The sequence below is a fragment of the Eucyclogobius newberryi genome, unplaced genomic scaffold (genome assembly GCF_026437365.1).
Source record: "Eucyclogobius newberryi isolate DKJ021-1_F unplaced genomic scaffold, fEucNew1.0.hap1 SCAF_789, whole genome shotgun sequence".
NCBI lineage: Eukaryota > Metazoa > Chordata > Actinopteri > Gobiiformes > Gobiidae > Eucyclogobius > Eucyclogobius newberryi.
Genome location: NW_027316488.1, coordinates 1,203 through 14,758, shown reverse-complemented (window position 1 = coordinate 14,758; position 13,556 = coordinate 1,203). Strand labels below are relative to the sequence as shown.

The 13,556-nt window shown below is 53.6% G+C and overlaps 1 protein-coding gene across 1 annotated transcript; it reads left to right on the top strand.

The window, feature by feature from the left end:
* Nucleotides 1–4,793: 4,793 nt before the first annotated feature.
* Nucleotides 4,794–12,687, top strand: LOC140350643 (mitochondrial import inner membrane translocase subunit Tim23-like). Its single transcript, XM_072436204.1, has 7 exons — nucleotides 4,794–5,189; nucleotides 5,658–5,716; nucleotides 5,841–5,934; nucleotides 7,981–8,065; nucleotides 8,472–8,530; nucleotides 10,771–10,881; nucleotides 12,357–12,687. Exons 1-7 carry the CDS (start codon nucleotides 5,084–5,086, stop codon nucleotides 12,473–12,475), a joined length of 633 nt encoding a protein of 210 aa, XP_072292305.1. The 5' UTR covers nucleotides 4,794–5,083; the 3' UTR covers nucleotides 12,476–12,687.
* Nucleotides 12,688–13,556: the final 869 nt, after the last annotated feature.

Genomic DNA, 13,556 nt, shown 5'->3' with positions numbered 1-13,556 from the left:
ACTGAGCTTTATGACCCACATGGGGAGGACATCAACACCATCACAGAGTGCATCACGGACTACATCAACTTCTGTTTTGAGAACATTGTTCCCTCCCGGACGGTGCGGTGTTTTCCAAACAACAAGCCATGGATTAACCGTGAACTGAAGGCTCTGCTGAAGGAGAAGAAGAGAGCCTTCAGGTCAGGGAACAAGGAGGAGCTGAGGACTGTGCAGAAGGAGCTGAGGAGGAAGATCAGGCAGGCTGAGGCCGGCTACAAGAGGAGGATGGAGGAGCAGCTGCAGCAAAAGAACATTCAGGGAGAGTGGAGGAGCCTGAAAACCATCTCGGGCTTCAAAATCCCCCCTGCCCAGACATAGGGGGATCTACAGTGGGTGAATGATTTAAATGCTCACTTCTTGAGGTTTGATCAGTCACCCGCCCCTCCCCCTGCACAACTGCATGCTCCCTCTTCCACAGCTGGACAATGCCCTGCATCTGTTCCTCTTCGCTTATCTGCCCCGGACCATCAGCTCCCCACTTCGCCTGGACTCACCCATCCCCCCAGCACACGGTCCCCCTGCCAACCACTGACTGTCACAGCAGCACAGGTGAGGAGTGAGCTGAAGAGGATTAAAGTGAGGAAGGCAGCAGGACCTGATGGCATCAGCCCCAGGCTCCTTAAGTCCTGCGCAGATGAACTGTGTGGAGTTATGGAGCATGTCTTCAACATGAGCCTGAAGCTGAGGGTGGTACCACAGGTCTGGAAGACCTCCTGTCTGGTACCTGTGCCTAAGACACCGCGCCCCAAAGACCTCAACAGCTTCAGGCCAGTGGCTCTCACGTCCCACCTGATGAAGACACTGGAGAGGCTGGTCCTGGACCACCTCCGCTCCACCGTGAGCTCAGCCATGGACCCGCTGCAGTTTGCATATCGGTCTGGCATCGGAGTGGAGGACGCCGTCATCTCCCTGCTGCACCGCTCTCTCTCTCACCTGGAAAAGCCTGGCAGCTCTGTGAGGATTCTGTTCTTCAATCTTTCCAGCGCCTTCAACACCATCAGCTCCTGAGGGACAAGCTGGAGACGGCTGGTGTGGAGTATGACCTGGCAGAGTGGATCCTGGACTACCTCACAGACCGACCCCAGTTTGTGAGAGCCCGGAACTGTGTGTCTGACACTCGGACCTGCAGTGTGGGGGCGCCCCAGGGCACTGTCCTCGCGCCCTTTCTCTTCACCCTTTACACTGCAGACTTCAGACATGACACGGACAGCTGTGTCCTGCAGAAGTTCTCTGACGACTCTGCCATCATCGGACTCATCACGGACGACGATGACGAGGAGTACAGAGGACTGGAGCAGGACTTTGTGGACTGGTGTCAGCGGAACCACCTCCTCATCAACGCGGGGAAGACCAAGGAGATGGTGGTGGACGTCCGTAGACGCCACCCCACTACCCCCTCACCAGTGAACATCCAGGGACGGGACATTGAGAGAGTGGACTCATACAAGTACCTGGGTGTTCATCTGAACCACAAACTGGACTGGACTCATAACACAGACGCACTGTACAGGAAGAGCCAGAGTCGGCTCTACCTCCTGAGGAGACTCAGGTCTTTTGGAGTGACAGGGCCACTCCTGAAGACCATCTACGACTCTGTGGTGGCATCAGCTCCTGTAGGTGTGGCCTGCTGGAGCAGCAGCATCACAGAGAGGGAGAGGAAGAGACTGGACAGAGTCATCAAGAAGTCCAGCTCCGTCCTGGGCTGTGCTCTGGACTCGGTGCAGGAGGTGGGGGACAGGAGGGTCCTGGCTAGATTCACATCTATGCTGGACCATAAGTGTCACCCCCTGCAGGACACTCTGTCCCCTGCAGGACACTCTGTCCGCTCTGGAGAGCAGCTTCAGTGAGAGACTGATCCACCCTCGATGTGTGAAGGAAAGGTTCTGCAGGTCTTTCCTTCTGCTGCTGTCAGACTTTATAACAAAAACTGTTAGTACTGAACACTCGCAATACTGACCTAACCTAATACTGATGTGCAATTCTGTCATATGTGCAATTGCTGTTGGAATTCATGTGCAATCTATGTGCTGTCGTGACACATATTCATGTGCAATTACTGTCGTGACCACATGCAATGGTATTTATTTATTTATTTGTCTATGGGAGTTTTTATTTATTTATAGGAGATCTTCTACTGAAAGTGTTTTTCAGACTTCCTATAAGTGATCTGTTCTTCTGGATCTTCCTGCGTTGCACCAATGAAATTTCCCCATGTGGGACAATAAAGGAATATCTTATCTTATCTCTAACTCTGAGAGTAACTCTGATGCTCTGATGTTTAGAGTTAGTGTAGACTTTAGAGCTGGTGTAGACTTTAGAGTTAGTGTAGACTTTAGAGTTAGTGTAGACTTTAGAGTTCTCTGTGGAGTGTATCACTCGTGTCTTTAAAGGGTCTCATGGGTTCATTGTGGGGACAATATTTAAAGAGTGATTTAAAGGGCTGGTCGTGTCCCCCCGTTTCCCCCGGCAACGCTCGGAGCCGCTCTGAGCTGCTCCTGTCTCCCCCTGTCTCCCCCTGTCTCCCCCTGTCTCCTCCCCCTGAGCTTTTGTGTGCAGAAGAAAAGAGAGGGAAAAGGGAGGGCAGGAAAGAGGGAGGAGGGAGAAAGAGAAGGGGAACGAGGGACTGTAAGGACAAGAGAGAGGGGAAGAAGAAGAGGAGGAGGGGACGGGGGAGAGGACAGAGGAGGGACAGAGGAGGGACAGAGGAGGGACAGAGGAGGGACAGAGGAGGGACAGAGGAGGGACAACATGAGGGAAATGTTCTATTCAGGACAAACAAATATGAAAAGAAAAGCGAAGTTAATTCCCTCAAATCTTTACTTCATCAAACACGAGGTGAGAATGTCTGGGGTGACGTGAGGACATCAGGGGTCAAAGACATGATTGTGAGTGACAGGTGTCGTGAGTGACAGGTGTCGTGAGTGACAGGTGTCGTGAGTGACAGGTGTCGTGAGTGACAGGTGTCGTGCATGAATGAACTGACATAAGTTCATTAAGTGAGTCACAAAAAAGATATTTAGTCATATTTAGTCAGTGTGTGTGAGGGGCGTGGCTAACGCTAGTGTGTGAGGGGCGTGGCTAACGCTAGTGTGTGAGGGGCGTGGCTAACGCTAGTGTTTGAGGGGCGTGGCTAACGCTAGTGTGTGAGGGGCGTGGCTAACGCTAGTGTGTGAGGGGCGTGGCTAACGCTAGTGTGTGAGGGGCGTGGCTAACACTAGTGTGTGTGAGGGGCGTGGCTAACGCTAGTGTGTGAGGGGCGTGGCTAACACTAGTGTGTGTGAGGGGCGTGGCTAACGCTAGTGTGTGAGGGGCGTGGCTAACGCTAGTGTGTGAGGGGCGTGGCTAACGCTAGTGTGTGAGGGGCGTGGCTAACGCTAGTGTGTGAGGGGCGTGGCTAACACTAGTGTGTGTGAGGGGCGTGGCTAACGCTAGTGTGTGAGGGGCGTGGCTAACACTAGTGTGTGTGAGGGGCGTGGCTAACGCTAGTGTGTGAGGGGCGTGGCTAACGCTAGTGTGTGAGGGGCGTGGCTAACGCTAGTGTGTGAGGGGCGTGGCTAACGCAAGTGTGTGAGGGGCGTGGCTAACACTAGTGTGTGTGAGGGGCGTGGCTAACGCTAGTGTGTGAGGGGCGTGGCTAACGCTAGTGTGTGAGGGGCGTGGCTAACACTAGTGTGTGTGAGGGGCGTGGCTAACGCTAGTGTGTGAGGGGCGTGGCTAACGCTAGTGTGTGAGGGGCGTGGCTAACGCTAGTGTGTGAGGGGCGTGGCTAACGCAAGTGTGTGAGGGGCGTGGCTAAAGATACTGTGTGTGTGAGGGGCGTGGCTAAAGCCTCTACGCCACGTTTGAACCTCTCTAGTCATGCTAATGCTAATGCTAGACTCTTTATGACCTGGAAATATCAGACTGTGGCTCTGGACAAAGCGAGTGCCATAAACAGGAAACAGCTGTTGCTAACGCGCTACGCTAGCTTTGTGTTGCTAATGCTCCACAAAGTCGTTAGCATCAGTGGAAACACAGCGCTTTAACCCAATAACCCTCACAGGAGCTAGAACCTGTCAGGAGCTAGACCCTGTCAGGAGCTAGACCCTGTCAGGAGCTAGACCCTGTCAGAGGCTTAAGACTGCGACACTTCGGGGCCAAACCAAAGTGATCCAGTGGGACGTGGCTGTGGAGCCAGTGCACAGACTCTAAAGTATTTTCTTTAGACTATTGTGAAGGTTCACGGGGCCCCTGAATACCAGGGGCCCCGTGAACCTTAAGTCAATGTTTAAGGTTTATTTTTGACTTTTAATTTATCACAGTAAAGATGGGGCCCCTCACTGACTGGACTAGTTTCATTCTTCTGGACTCTTCTCTATTTAAAGAAGATTTATTCCTCCAAAATGAGCAAAGGGAAGTGACAGAGGATACAGGTTTAGTCCTGGTTTAGTCCTGCACACCGCAGGAGGCGCTGCACCTCCACACCGCAGGAGGCGCTGCACCTCCACACCGCAGGAGGCGCTGCACCTCCACACCGCAGGAGGCGCTGCACCTCCACACCGCAGGAGGCGCTGCACCTCCACACCGCAGGAGGCGCTGCACCTCCACACCGCAGGAGGCGCTGCACCTCCACACCGCAGGAGGCGCTGCACCTCCACACCGCAGGAGGCGCTGCACCTCCACACCGCAGGAGGCGCTGCACCTCCACACCGCAGGAGGCGCTGTTCTCAGGCTCGTTCCCTGTGCGACGCCGCCGCAGACCGTGGATCAGATGAAGCAGATGAAGCGGACACACGCGCTGACGCAGAGGTCACAGAAAACATGACGATTAAAGCTTCATGACGCGACATTTGGACACTTTTCACCGCGGATTTCACGTCGCACTTCTTCGTAGCACGTTCCCATAGCCCGGACATCACGTGACAACAAGTGTCTTTGCTGAAATCACCCAGAAAACCACCAGAAGCTAGCGGCTAACGTTAGCATTAGCGCCGCAGCCGCTTTTTCGCTCTGTTTTGGCTCGTTTTTAGTGCTTTTTTTGCCGTTCCCGTCCCTCCCGGCGATGGATGCGAACTCTGCGGGCTCGGGGGGCTTCAAGGGCGGACTGGGGGGCCTTTTTGGTGGAGGGGCCCCTGAATATTCAAACACAGAACTGTCCGGAGTCCCGCGTAAGTGTTATAGCGCGTCACGTTAGCTTCGATGCTAAATGACGCTCTTACGTAAAATGTGGCTTTTCTAATGTGATTTTACATCGTTTGTTCTGTTTTAAACTGTCGCGTTAACACTACGCACCAATAATTCAACAAAATAGACCAAATGTACAAAGATCAATCAGGAAACAGTTGTAGAACTGATTAAAAATAGCCAGAATTGAACTGTTATCAAACGACTTCTAAACTCTTCTGTTCACATGTTTTACATTTACTTTTGTTACATTAAAATGTAATAATAATATGTAAATCATCACGACCTAGAGTAAAGGTGCAGTATGTCACTTTTCTAGTGGTTATTTCCGTTGTTTTCCTTATCTTACACCAGAACAAAGAACATATTCAGTTGTATCTATTTGAATAAATAAACGTAACACATTTGATGACGTTTCGTGCACTTTCCAAATGAAAATGATTTGTGTCCAGTGTCCGGGATGAGTCCTCTGTCCCCCTACCTGAACGTGGACCCCCGCTTCCTGGTCCAGGTGAGCGCCCCGCCCACTCTGTTTACATGTCAACATCCTTGTGCCGAGCTGAAACGTCCCGTAAATGACACGAGTGCGAGGGTGTCATCTGTTTTTTTCTTTGTTTGTTTGTTTGTTTGTTTAGGACACGGACGAGTTCATTTTGCCGACCGGAGCCAATAAAACCCGGGGCCGGTTTGAATTGGCCTTCTTCACCATCGGCGGCTCCTGCATCACCGGTGAGGGCCACAACACACACCAAATATGGGATTTTTATTTTGTATTTTGGTCGGTTCTAGTTTAAAAATGCATTAGACAGGTTTTTTCTAATTATGATGTCATTTCCTGTGGTAAATATTGATCACAGTTTTACCTCGATCAAGAACGTTTAAAGTGACAGGAAGTGGAGCTGAGTCCCTCTGTGACGTCATCAGCGTGATGTCATCAGCGTGATGTCATCAGCGTGATGTCATCAGCGTGATGTCATCAGCGTGATGTCATCAGCGTGATGTCATCAGCGTGATGTCGTCAGCGTGATGTCGTCAGCGTGATGTCGTCAGCGTGATGTCATCAGCGTGATGTCGTCAGCGTGATGTCGTCAGCGTGATGTCGTCAGCGTGATGTCATCAGCGTGATGTCATCAGCGTGATGTCATCAGCGTGATGTCATCAGCGTGATGTCGTCAGCGTGACGTCGTCAGCGTGACGTCGTCAGCGTGACGTCGTCAGCGTGACGTCATCAGCGTGACGTCATCAGCGTGACGTCATCAGCGTGACGTCATCAGCGTGACGTCATCAGCGTGATCAGTGTGATGTCATCAGTGTGCGACACATGGTTGGACTAAATAAAGGTGTTTTATGGTCTTATTGTGTCAGGTCAGAACTGTTGATGTTTCTGTGGAGTTTGGCTCTTGTTTATAGTCTGGTTGCTATGGAAACAGCTGTGGAATCACCTCTGTGTCATATCTGTGCTCACGTCTGACCAGGAAGTGCAACTATAAACTTTACACAAAGGGACAAACTGGGAAGAAATAGACAGAATTATCAGTTAAATATTATTTATAATTATATTTTATTCATAGTTTAATCTGTCAGATGCACCGAACAATAAAAGCAACAAAAATATAACGTTAAGCTACAGTGGGGGGGAAAAGCTCCAAAAAAGTGACTAAAATCAACTAAATGTGACTTAAAGCTACCAAAGCGCTGTTTCCACTGATGCTAACGACTTTGTGGAGTCTAAAGCCTCGTACAGACGCCGCGGCCTCATCGCGCCCGACGCAGAATTTGAGCGCGTGTACATTTGAAAGGTTTACGCACCGGACGCGCGCTCTCGACGCCCCGGACACTGTACACAGGCGCGCGTACGCCGCGCTCCAGCTCTCTGCGCACATGCGCAGTAGAGGTGTTGTCGTGGCCTTTCATTGTGTAAAATTGCAGATATGGAGAGTGTTGTTTTGGTGTTTTTGGTTTGTTTGTGTCTCTGTTCCACCGTGAACACATGGTACAGCTCCTTTCTCCCACACGGCACAATCAGTCGTTCGTCTGCCATTGTTGACGAAGAAGGACAAAGTGGCTCTTCTTGGGGAATTCCACGGGGAATACCGGAAATACGTACGTACGTCACTGGAGCGTCAGCTCTGATTGGCTGCTGCGGCGGGTGCTACGCTTCTGCTGCAGAGACCTCAACATATCTGAACACGTCGCTTAAGCCGCTTTGGCCGCCTCAGTCGCCTCCTACGCGCTCAAAGCGTCGAGAGAGTAAGAAAACGCAGCAATCGCGCCGCAAAAACGAAGAAATCGCGCCGCGGATAACGCACTACGCGCTGGACACACGTTTACCATAGACTTTGAATGTAAACTGGAGGCTTCGGCCGACGAGGTGTGGACAGGGCTTTAGCAACACAAAGCTAGCGTAGCGCGTTAGCAACAGCTGTTTCCTGTTTATGGCACTCGCTTTGTCAAGAGCCACAATCTGATATTTCCAGGTCATAAAGAGTCTAGCATTAGCATTAGCATGACATAAAGAGAGTTTCAAACGCCACGCCCCTCACACACTAGCTTTAGCCACGCCCCTCACACACTAGCTTTAGCCACGCCCCTCACACACTAGCTTTAGCCACGCCCCTCACACACTAGCTTTAGCCACGCCCCTCACACACTAGCTTTAGCCACGCCCCTCACACACTAGCTTTAGCCACGCCCCTCACACACTAGCTTTAGCCACGCCCCTCACACACTAGCTTTAGCCACGCCCCTCACTCACATGTTATCTCTTTCCTTTAGGGGCGGCGCTGGGAGCGGCTAACGGCGTCAGACTGGGCGTGACCGAGACCAGGGACATGTCCTGGTCCAAACCCCGGAACGTGCAGTAAGTCTCGCCACAATAAAAGCTCGCGCTACTGTTTTTTTTTTTTTTTTTTTTTTTTTGAAGAAATCTGCACAAACTTCTGCTGGTGTCCTCGTTAATCATCTGGGCTTTGACTTCACTAACTTGTATTAAAGTTGTGGAAGTCCTGAAGAACTCGTAGATTCGTCCACTCAACCTTTAACTGTTTGACCATGTTGAGCTTCAGTAATGACATGACCCATGACCCATGACCCGGGTCAAACGTCTGCAGCTGTTACACGTGAGACTGAACCTCTGGTCACACCAAACACAGGCTGAAATATGACCTGAGACTTCTAGAGATTTAACAAATGTATTTAATAACGCCGCCGACTTTGTGTGGAATCGACTCGTTACAGCCGATTGTTGATCTCCTTCTGTCCCGCAGGATCCTGAACATGGTGACGAAGCAGGGCGCGTCCTGGGCCAACTCCCTGGGCTCCGTAGGTGTGTGCAGAGAGCGTGTGCAGAGAGCGTGTGCAGAGTGTGTGTGCAGAGTGTGTGTGCAGAGTGCGTGTGCAGAGTGTGTGTGCAGAGTGCGTGTGCAGAGTGCGTGTGCAGAGTGCGTGTGCAGAGTGCGTGTGCAGAGTGCGTGTGCAGAGTGCGTGTGCAGAGTGCGTGTGCAGAGTGCGTGTGCAGAGTGCGTGTGCAGAGTGCGTGTGCAGAGTGCGTGTGCAGAGTGCGTGTGCAGAGTGCGTGTGCAGAGAGCGTGTGCAGAGTGCGTGTGCAGAGTGCGTGTGCAGAGTGCGTGTGCAGAGTGCGTGTGCAGAGTGCGTGTGCAGAGTGCGTGTGCAGAGTGCGTGTGCAGAGTGCGTGTGCAGAGTGTGTGTGCAGAGTGCGTGTGCAGAGTGCGTGTGCAGAGAGCGTGTGCAGAGAGCGTGTGCAGAGTGCGTGTGCAGAGTGCGTGTGCAGAGTGCGTGTGCAGAGTGCGTGTGCAGAGTGCGTGTGCAGAGAGCGTGTGCAGAGTGCGTGTGCAGAGTGCGTGTGCAGAGTGCGTGTGCAGAGTGCGTGTGCAGAGTGCGTGTGCAGAGTGCGTGTGCAGAGTGCGTGTGCAGAGTGCGTGTGCAGAGAGCGTGTGCAGAGTGTGTGTGCAGAGTGTGTGTGCAGAGTGTGTGTGCAGAGTGTGTGTGCAGAGAGCGTGTGCAGAGTGTGTGTGCAGAGTGTGTGTGCAGAGTGTGTGTGCAGAGTGTGTGTGCAGAGTGTGTGTGCAGAGTGCGTGTGCAGAGTGCGTGTGCAGAGTGCGTGTGCAGAGTGCGTGTGCAGAGTGCGTGTGCAGAGTGCGTGTGCAGAGTGCGTGTGCAGAGTGCGTGTGCAGAGAGCGTGTGCAGAGTGCGTGTGCAGAGTGCGTGTGCAGAGTGCGTGTGCAGAGTGCGTGTGCAGAGTGCGTGTGCAGAGTGCGTGTGCAGAGTGCGTGTGCAGAGTGCGTGTGCAGAGTGCGTGTGCAGAGTGCGTGTGCAGAGTGCGTGTGCAGAGTGCGTGTGCAGAGTGCGTGTGCAGAGTGCGTGTGCAGAGTGCGTGTGCAGAGTGCGTGTGCAGAGTGCGTGTGCAGAGTGCGTGTGCAGAGTGCGTGTGCAGAGAGCGTGTGCAGAGTGCGTGTGCAGAGTGCGTGTGCAGAGTGCGTGTGCAGAGTGCGTGTGCAGAGTGCGTGTGCAGAGTGCGTGTGCAGAGTGCGTGTGCAGAGAGCGTGTGCAGAGAGCGTGTGCAGAGTGCGTGTGCAGAGTGCGTGTGCAGAGTGCGTGTGCAGAGTGCGTGTGCAGAGTGCGTGTGCAGAGTGCGTGTGCAGAGTGCGTGTGCAGAGAGCGTGTGCAGAGAGCGTGTGCAGAGTGCGTGTGCAGAGTGCGTGTGCAGAGTGCGTGTGCAGAGTGCGTGTGCAGAGTGCGTGTGCAGAGTGCGTGTGCAGAGTGCGTGTGCAGAGTGCGTGTGCAGAGTGCGTGTGCAGAGTGCGTGTGCAGAGTGCGTGTGCAGAGAGCGTGTGCAGAGAGCGTGTGCAGAGTGCGTGTGCAGAGTGCGTGTGCAGAGTGCGTGTGCAGAGTGCGTGTGCAGAGTGCGTGTGCAGAGTGCGTGTGCAGAGAGCGTGTGCAGAGAGCGTGTGCAGAGAGCGTGTGCAGAGTGCGTGTGCAGAGTGCGTGTGCAGAGTGCGTGTGCAGAGTGCGTGTGCAGAGTGCGTGTGCAGAGTGCGTGTGCAGAGTGCGTGTGCAGAGAGCGTGTGCAGAGTGCGTGTGCAGAGTGCGTGTGCAGAGAGCGTGTGCAGAGTGCGTGTGCAGAGTGCGTGTGCAGAGTGCGTGTGCAGAGAGCGTGTGCAGAGAGCGTGTGCAGAGTGCGTGTGCAGAGTGCGTGTGCAGAGTGCGTGTGCAGAGTGCGTGTGCAGAGTGCGTGTGCAGAGTGCGTGTGCAGAGAGCGTGTGCAGAGAGCGTGTGCAGAGAGCGTGTGCAGAGTGCGTGTGCAGAGTGCGTGTGCAGAGTGCGTGTGCAGAGTGCGTGTGCAGAGTGCGTGTGCAGAGTGCGTGTGCAGAGTGCGTGTGCAGAGAGCGTGTGCAGAGTGCGTGTGCAGAGTGCGTGTGCAGAGAGCGTGTGCAGAGTGCGTGTGCAGAGTGCGTGTGCAGAGTGCGTGTGCAGAGTGCGTGTGCAGAGTTGCACACGCAGAGCCTGCGGTGGCTGGAGCTCACCGTGTGTGTTTTGTGTCGACAGCGTTGTTGTACAGTGTGTTTGGCGTTGCCATGGAGAAGGCTCGAGGAGCGGAGGACGACGTCAACACGATCGCAGCTGGAACGATGACCGGAGTCCTGTTCAAGTCGGCCGGTGAGTTTACGTCTGGAGGCGTGACCTCATGTGATGACCTCATGTGATGACCTCATGTGGTGACCTCGTGTGGTGACCTCATGTGATGACCTCATGTGATGACCTCATGTGGTGACCTCGTGTGGTGACCTCATGTGGTGACCTGTGGTGACCTCATGTGGTGACCTGTGGTGACCTCGTGTGGTGACCTCGTGTGGTGACCTCGTGTGGTGACCTCTCGTGTGACCTCATATGACCTCATGTCTTTACCTCGTGTGGTGACCTCGTGTGGTGACCTCATGTGGTGACCTGTGGTGACCTCGTGTGGTGACCTCATGTGGTGACCTGTGGTGACCTCGTGTGGTGACCTCGTGTGGTGACCTCTCGTGTGACCTCGTGTGGTGACCTCGTGTGGTGACCTCGTGTGGTGACCTCGTGTGGTGACCTCGTGTGGTGACCTCTCGTGTGACCTCATATGACCTCATGTCTTTACCTCGTGTGGTGACCTCGTGTGGTGACCTCGTGTGGTGACCTCTCGTGGTGACCTCGTGTGGTGACCTCGTGTGGTGACCTCGTGTGGTGACCTCGTGTGGTGACCTCTCGTGGTGACCTCGTGTGGTGACCTCGTGTGGTGACCTCGTGTGGTGACCTCGTGTGGTGACCTCGTGTGGTGACCTCTCGTGGTGACCTCGTGTGGTGACCTCGTGTGGTGACCTCGTGTGGTGACCTCTCGTGGTGACCTCGTGTGGTGACCTCTCGTGTGGTGACCTCTCGTGTGGTGACCTCTCGTGTGGTGACCTCTCGTGTGGTGACCTCGTGTGGTGACCTCGTGTGGTGACCTCGTGTGGTGACCTCGTGTGGTGACCTCTCGTGTGGTGACCTCTCGTGTGGTGACCTCTCGTGTGGTGACCTCTCGTGGTGACCTCTCGTGGTGACCTCGTGTGGTGACCTCGTGTGGTGACCTCGTGTGGTGACCTCTCGTGGTGACCTCGTGTGGTGACCTCGTGTGGTGACCTCTCGTGGTGACCTCGTGTGGTGACCTCGTGTGGTGACCTCTCGTGGTGACCTCGTGTGGTGACCTCGTGTGGTGACCTCTCGTGTGGTGACCTCGTGTGGTGACCTTGTGTGGTGACCTCTCGTGTGACCTCGTGTGGTGACCTCGTGTGGTGACCTCGTGTGGTGACCTCGTGTGGTGACCTCGTGTGGTGACCTCGTGTGGTGACCTCTCGTGGTGACCTCGTGTGGTGACCTCGTGTGGTGACCTCTCGTGTGACCTCGTGTGGTGACCTCGTGTGGTGACCTCGTGTGGTGACCTCGTGTGGTGACCTCGTGTGGTGACCTCTCGTGTGACCTCGTGTGGTGACCTCGTGTGGTGACCTCGTGTGGTGACCTCGTGTGGTGACCTCGTGTGGTGACCTTGTGTGGTGACCTCTCGTGACCTCGTGTGGTGACCTCTCGTGGTGACCTCTCGTGACCTCTCGTGGTTCCTCTCTCAGGTGGTCTTAAAGGGGCGGCGCGCGGGGGTCTGGCGGGCCTGGCCCTGTCCGGGGCCTACGCGCTCTACAACAACTGGGACCGCCTCACGGGCTCGTCCTCGCCCTCTCGACTCTACTGAAGCCCCTCCCCCTGCCCGAGGCCTGGGCTGAAGACCCCCGTGCAGGAGGTCAAAGGTCACGGGTCCTGCTCTGCCCCACAATCATCTTTAAACCGTGTTTTAATGGTTTTCTCACCTTAAAGACTCATGTTCTGAAAAAAACTATTTGTCTCTAAATGTGTAACAAATGTAAAATATGGAGTGTATCGTCTAGAACTATTAAAATGAAAATACAGTGAATATTGTAACATTTCTGCACGTCTTTGGTTCATTTTCCAGTCCTCACTTGTTTTATACATACTTTGATTTTACAAACAACATTCAGACATAATTCTAGTTTCTTTAGTCACACGTGGTTTCTTTTCCCTTTGTAATTCCCTCTGCTGCCACTAGATGGAGCACTAACACTGAGCAGGAGGAGGTTCATGTCGTGTTTGGACTTTGAAATGTACAAGTTTAAATTGTGATTTAAAGCTGAACACGAGCGAGTTCAAATGAGACGAGGAAACAAGACTTTAGTTTAACTATTTATTTCTGTCACAACCAAAGGTTCAAATCCAGGACCAGGAGGACTCTTAGTCCCGCTTTAGTCCTGCTTTAGTCCCGCTTTAGTCCCGCTTTAGTCCCGCTTTAGACCCGCTTTAGTCCCGCTTTAGACCCGCTTTAGTCCTGCTTTAGTCCCGCTTTAGTCCCGCTTTAGTCCTGCTTTAGACCTGCTTTAGTCCTGCTTTAGTCCTGCTTTAGTCCTGCTTTAGACCTGCTTTAGTCCTGCTTTAGTCCCGCTTTAGTCCCGCTTTAGTCCCGCTTTAGTCCCGCTTTAGTCCCGCTTTAGACCCGCTTTAGTCCCGCTTTAGTCCCGCTTTAGACCTGCTTTAGTCCTGCTTTAGTCCTGCTTTAGTCCCGCTTTAGTCCCGCTTTATTCCCGCTTTAGTCCCGCTTTAGTCCCGCTTTAGTCCCGCTTTAGTCCCGCTTTAGTCCCGCTTTAGTCCCGCTTTAGTCCCGCTTTAGTCCCGCTTTAGTCCCGCTTTAGTCCCGCTTTATTCCCGCTTTAGTCCCGCTTTAGTCCCGCTTTAGTCCCGCTTTAGTCCCGCTTTAGTCCTGC

Excerpts from the sequence above, each read along its gene's own strand:
- LOC140350643 (XM_072436204.1), top strand. The coding sequence starts at position 5,084 with ATGGATGCGAACTCTGCGGGCTCGGGGGGCTTCAAGGGCGGACTGGGG. Across the intron at positions 5,190-5,657 it reads AGAACTGTCCGGAGTCCCGC|TGTCCGGGATGAGTCCTCTG; the intron begins GTAAGTGTTATA and ends ATTTGTGTCCAG. Across the intron at positions 10,882-12,356 it reads AGTCCTGTTCAAGTCGGCCG|GTGGTCTTAAAGGGGCGGCG; the intron begins GTGAGTTTACGT and ends TTCCTCTCTCAG.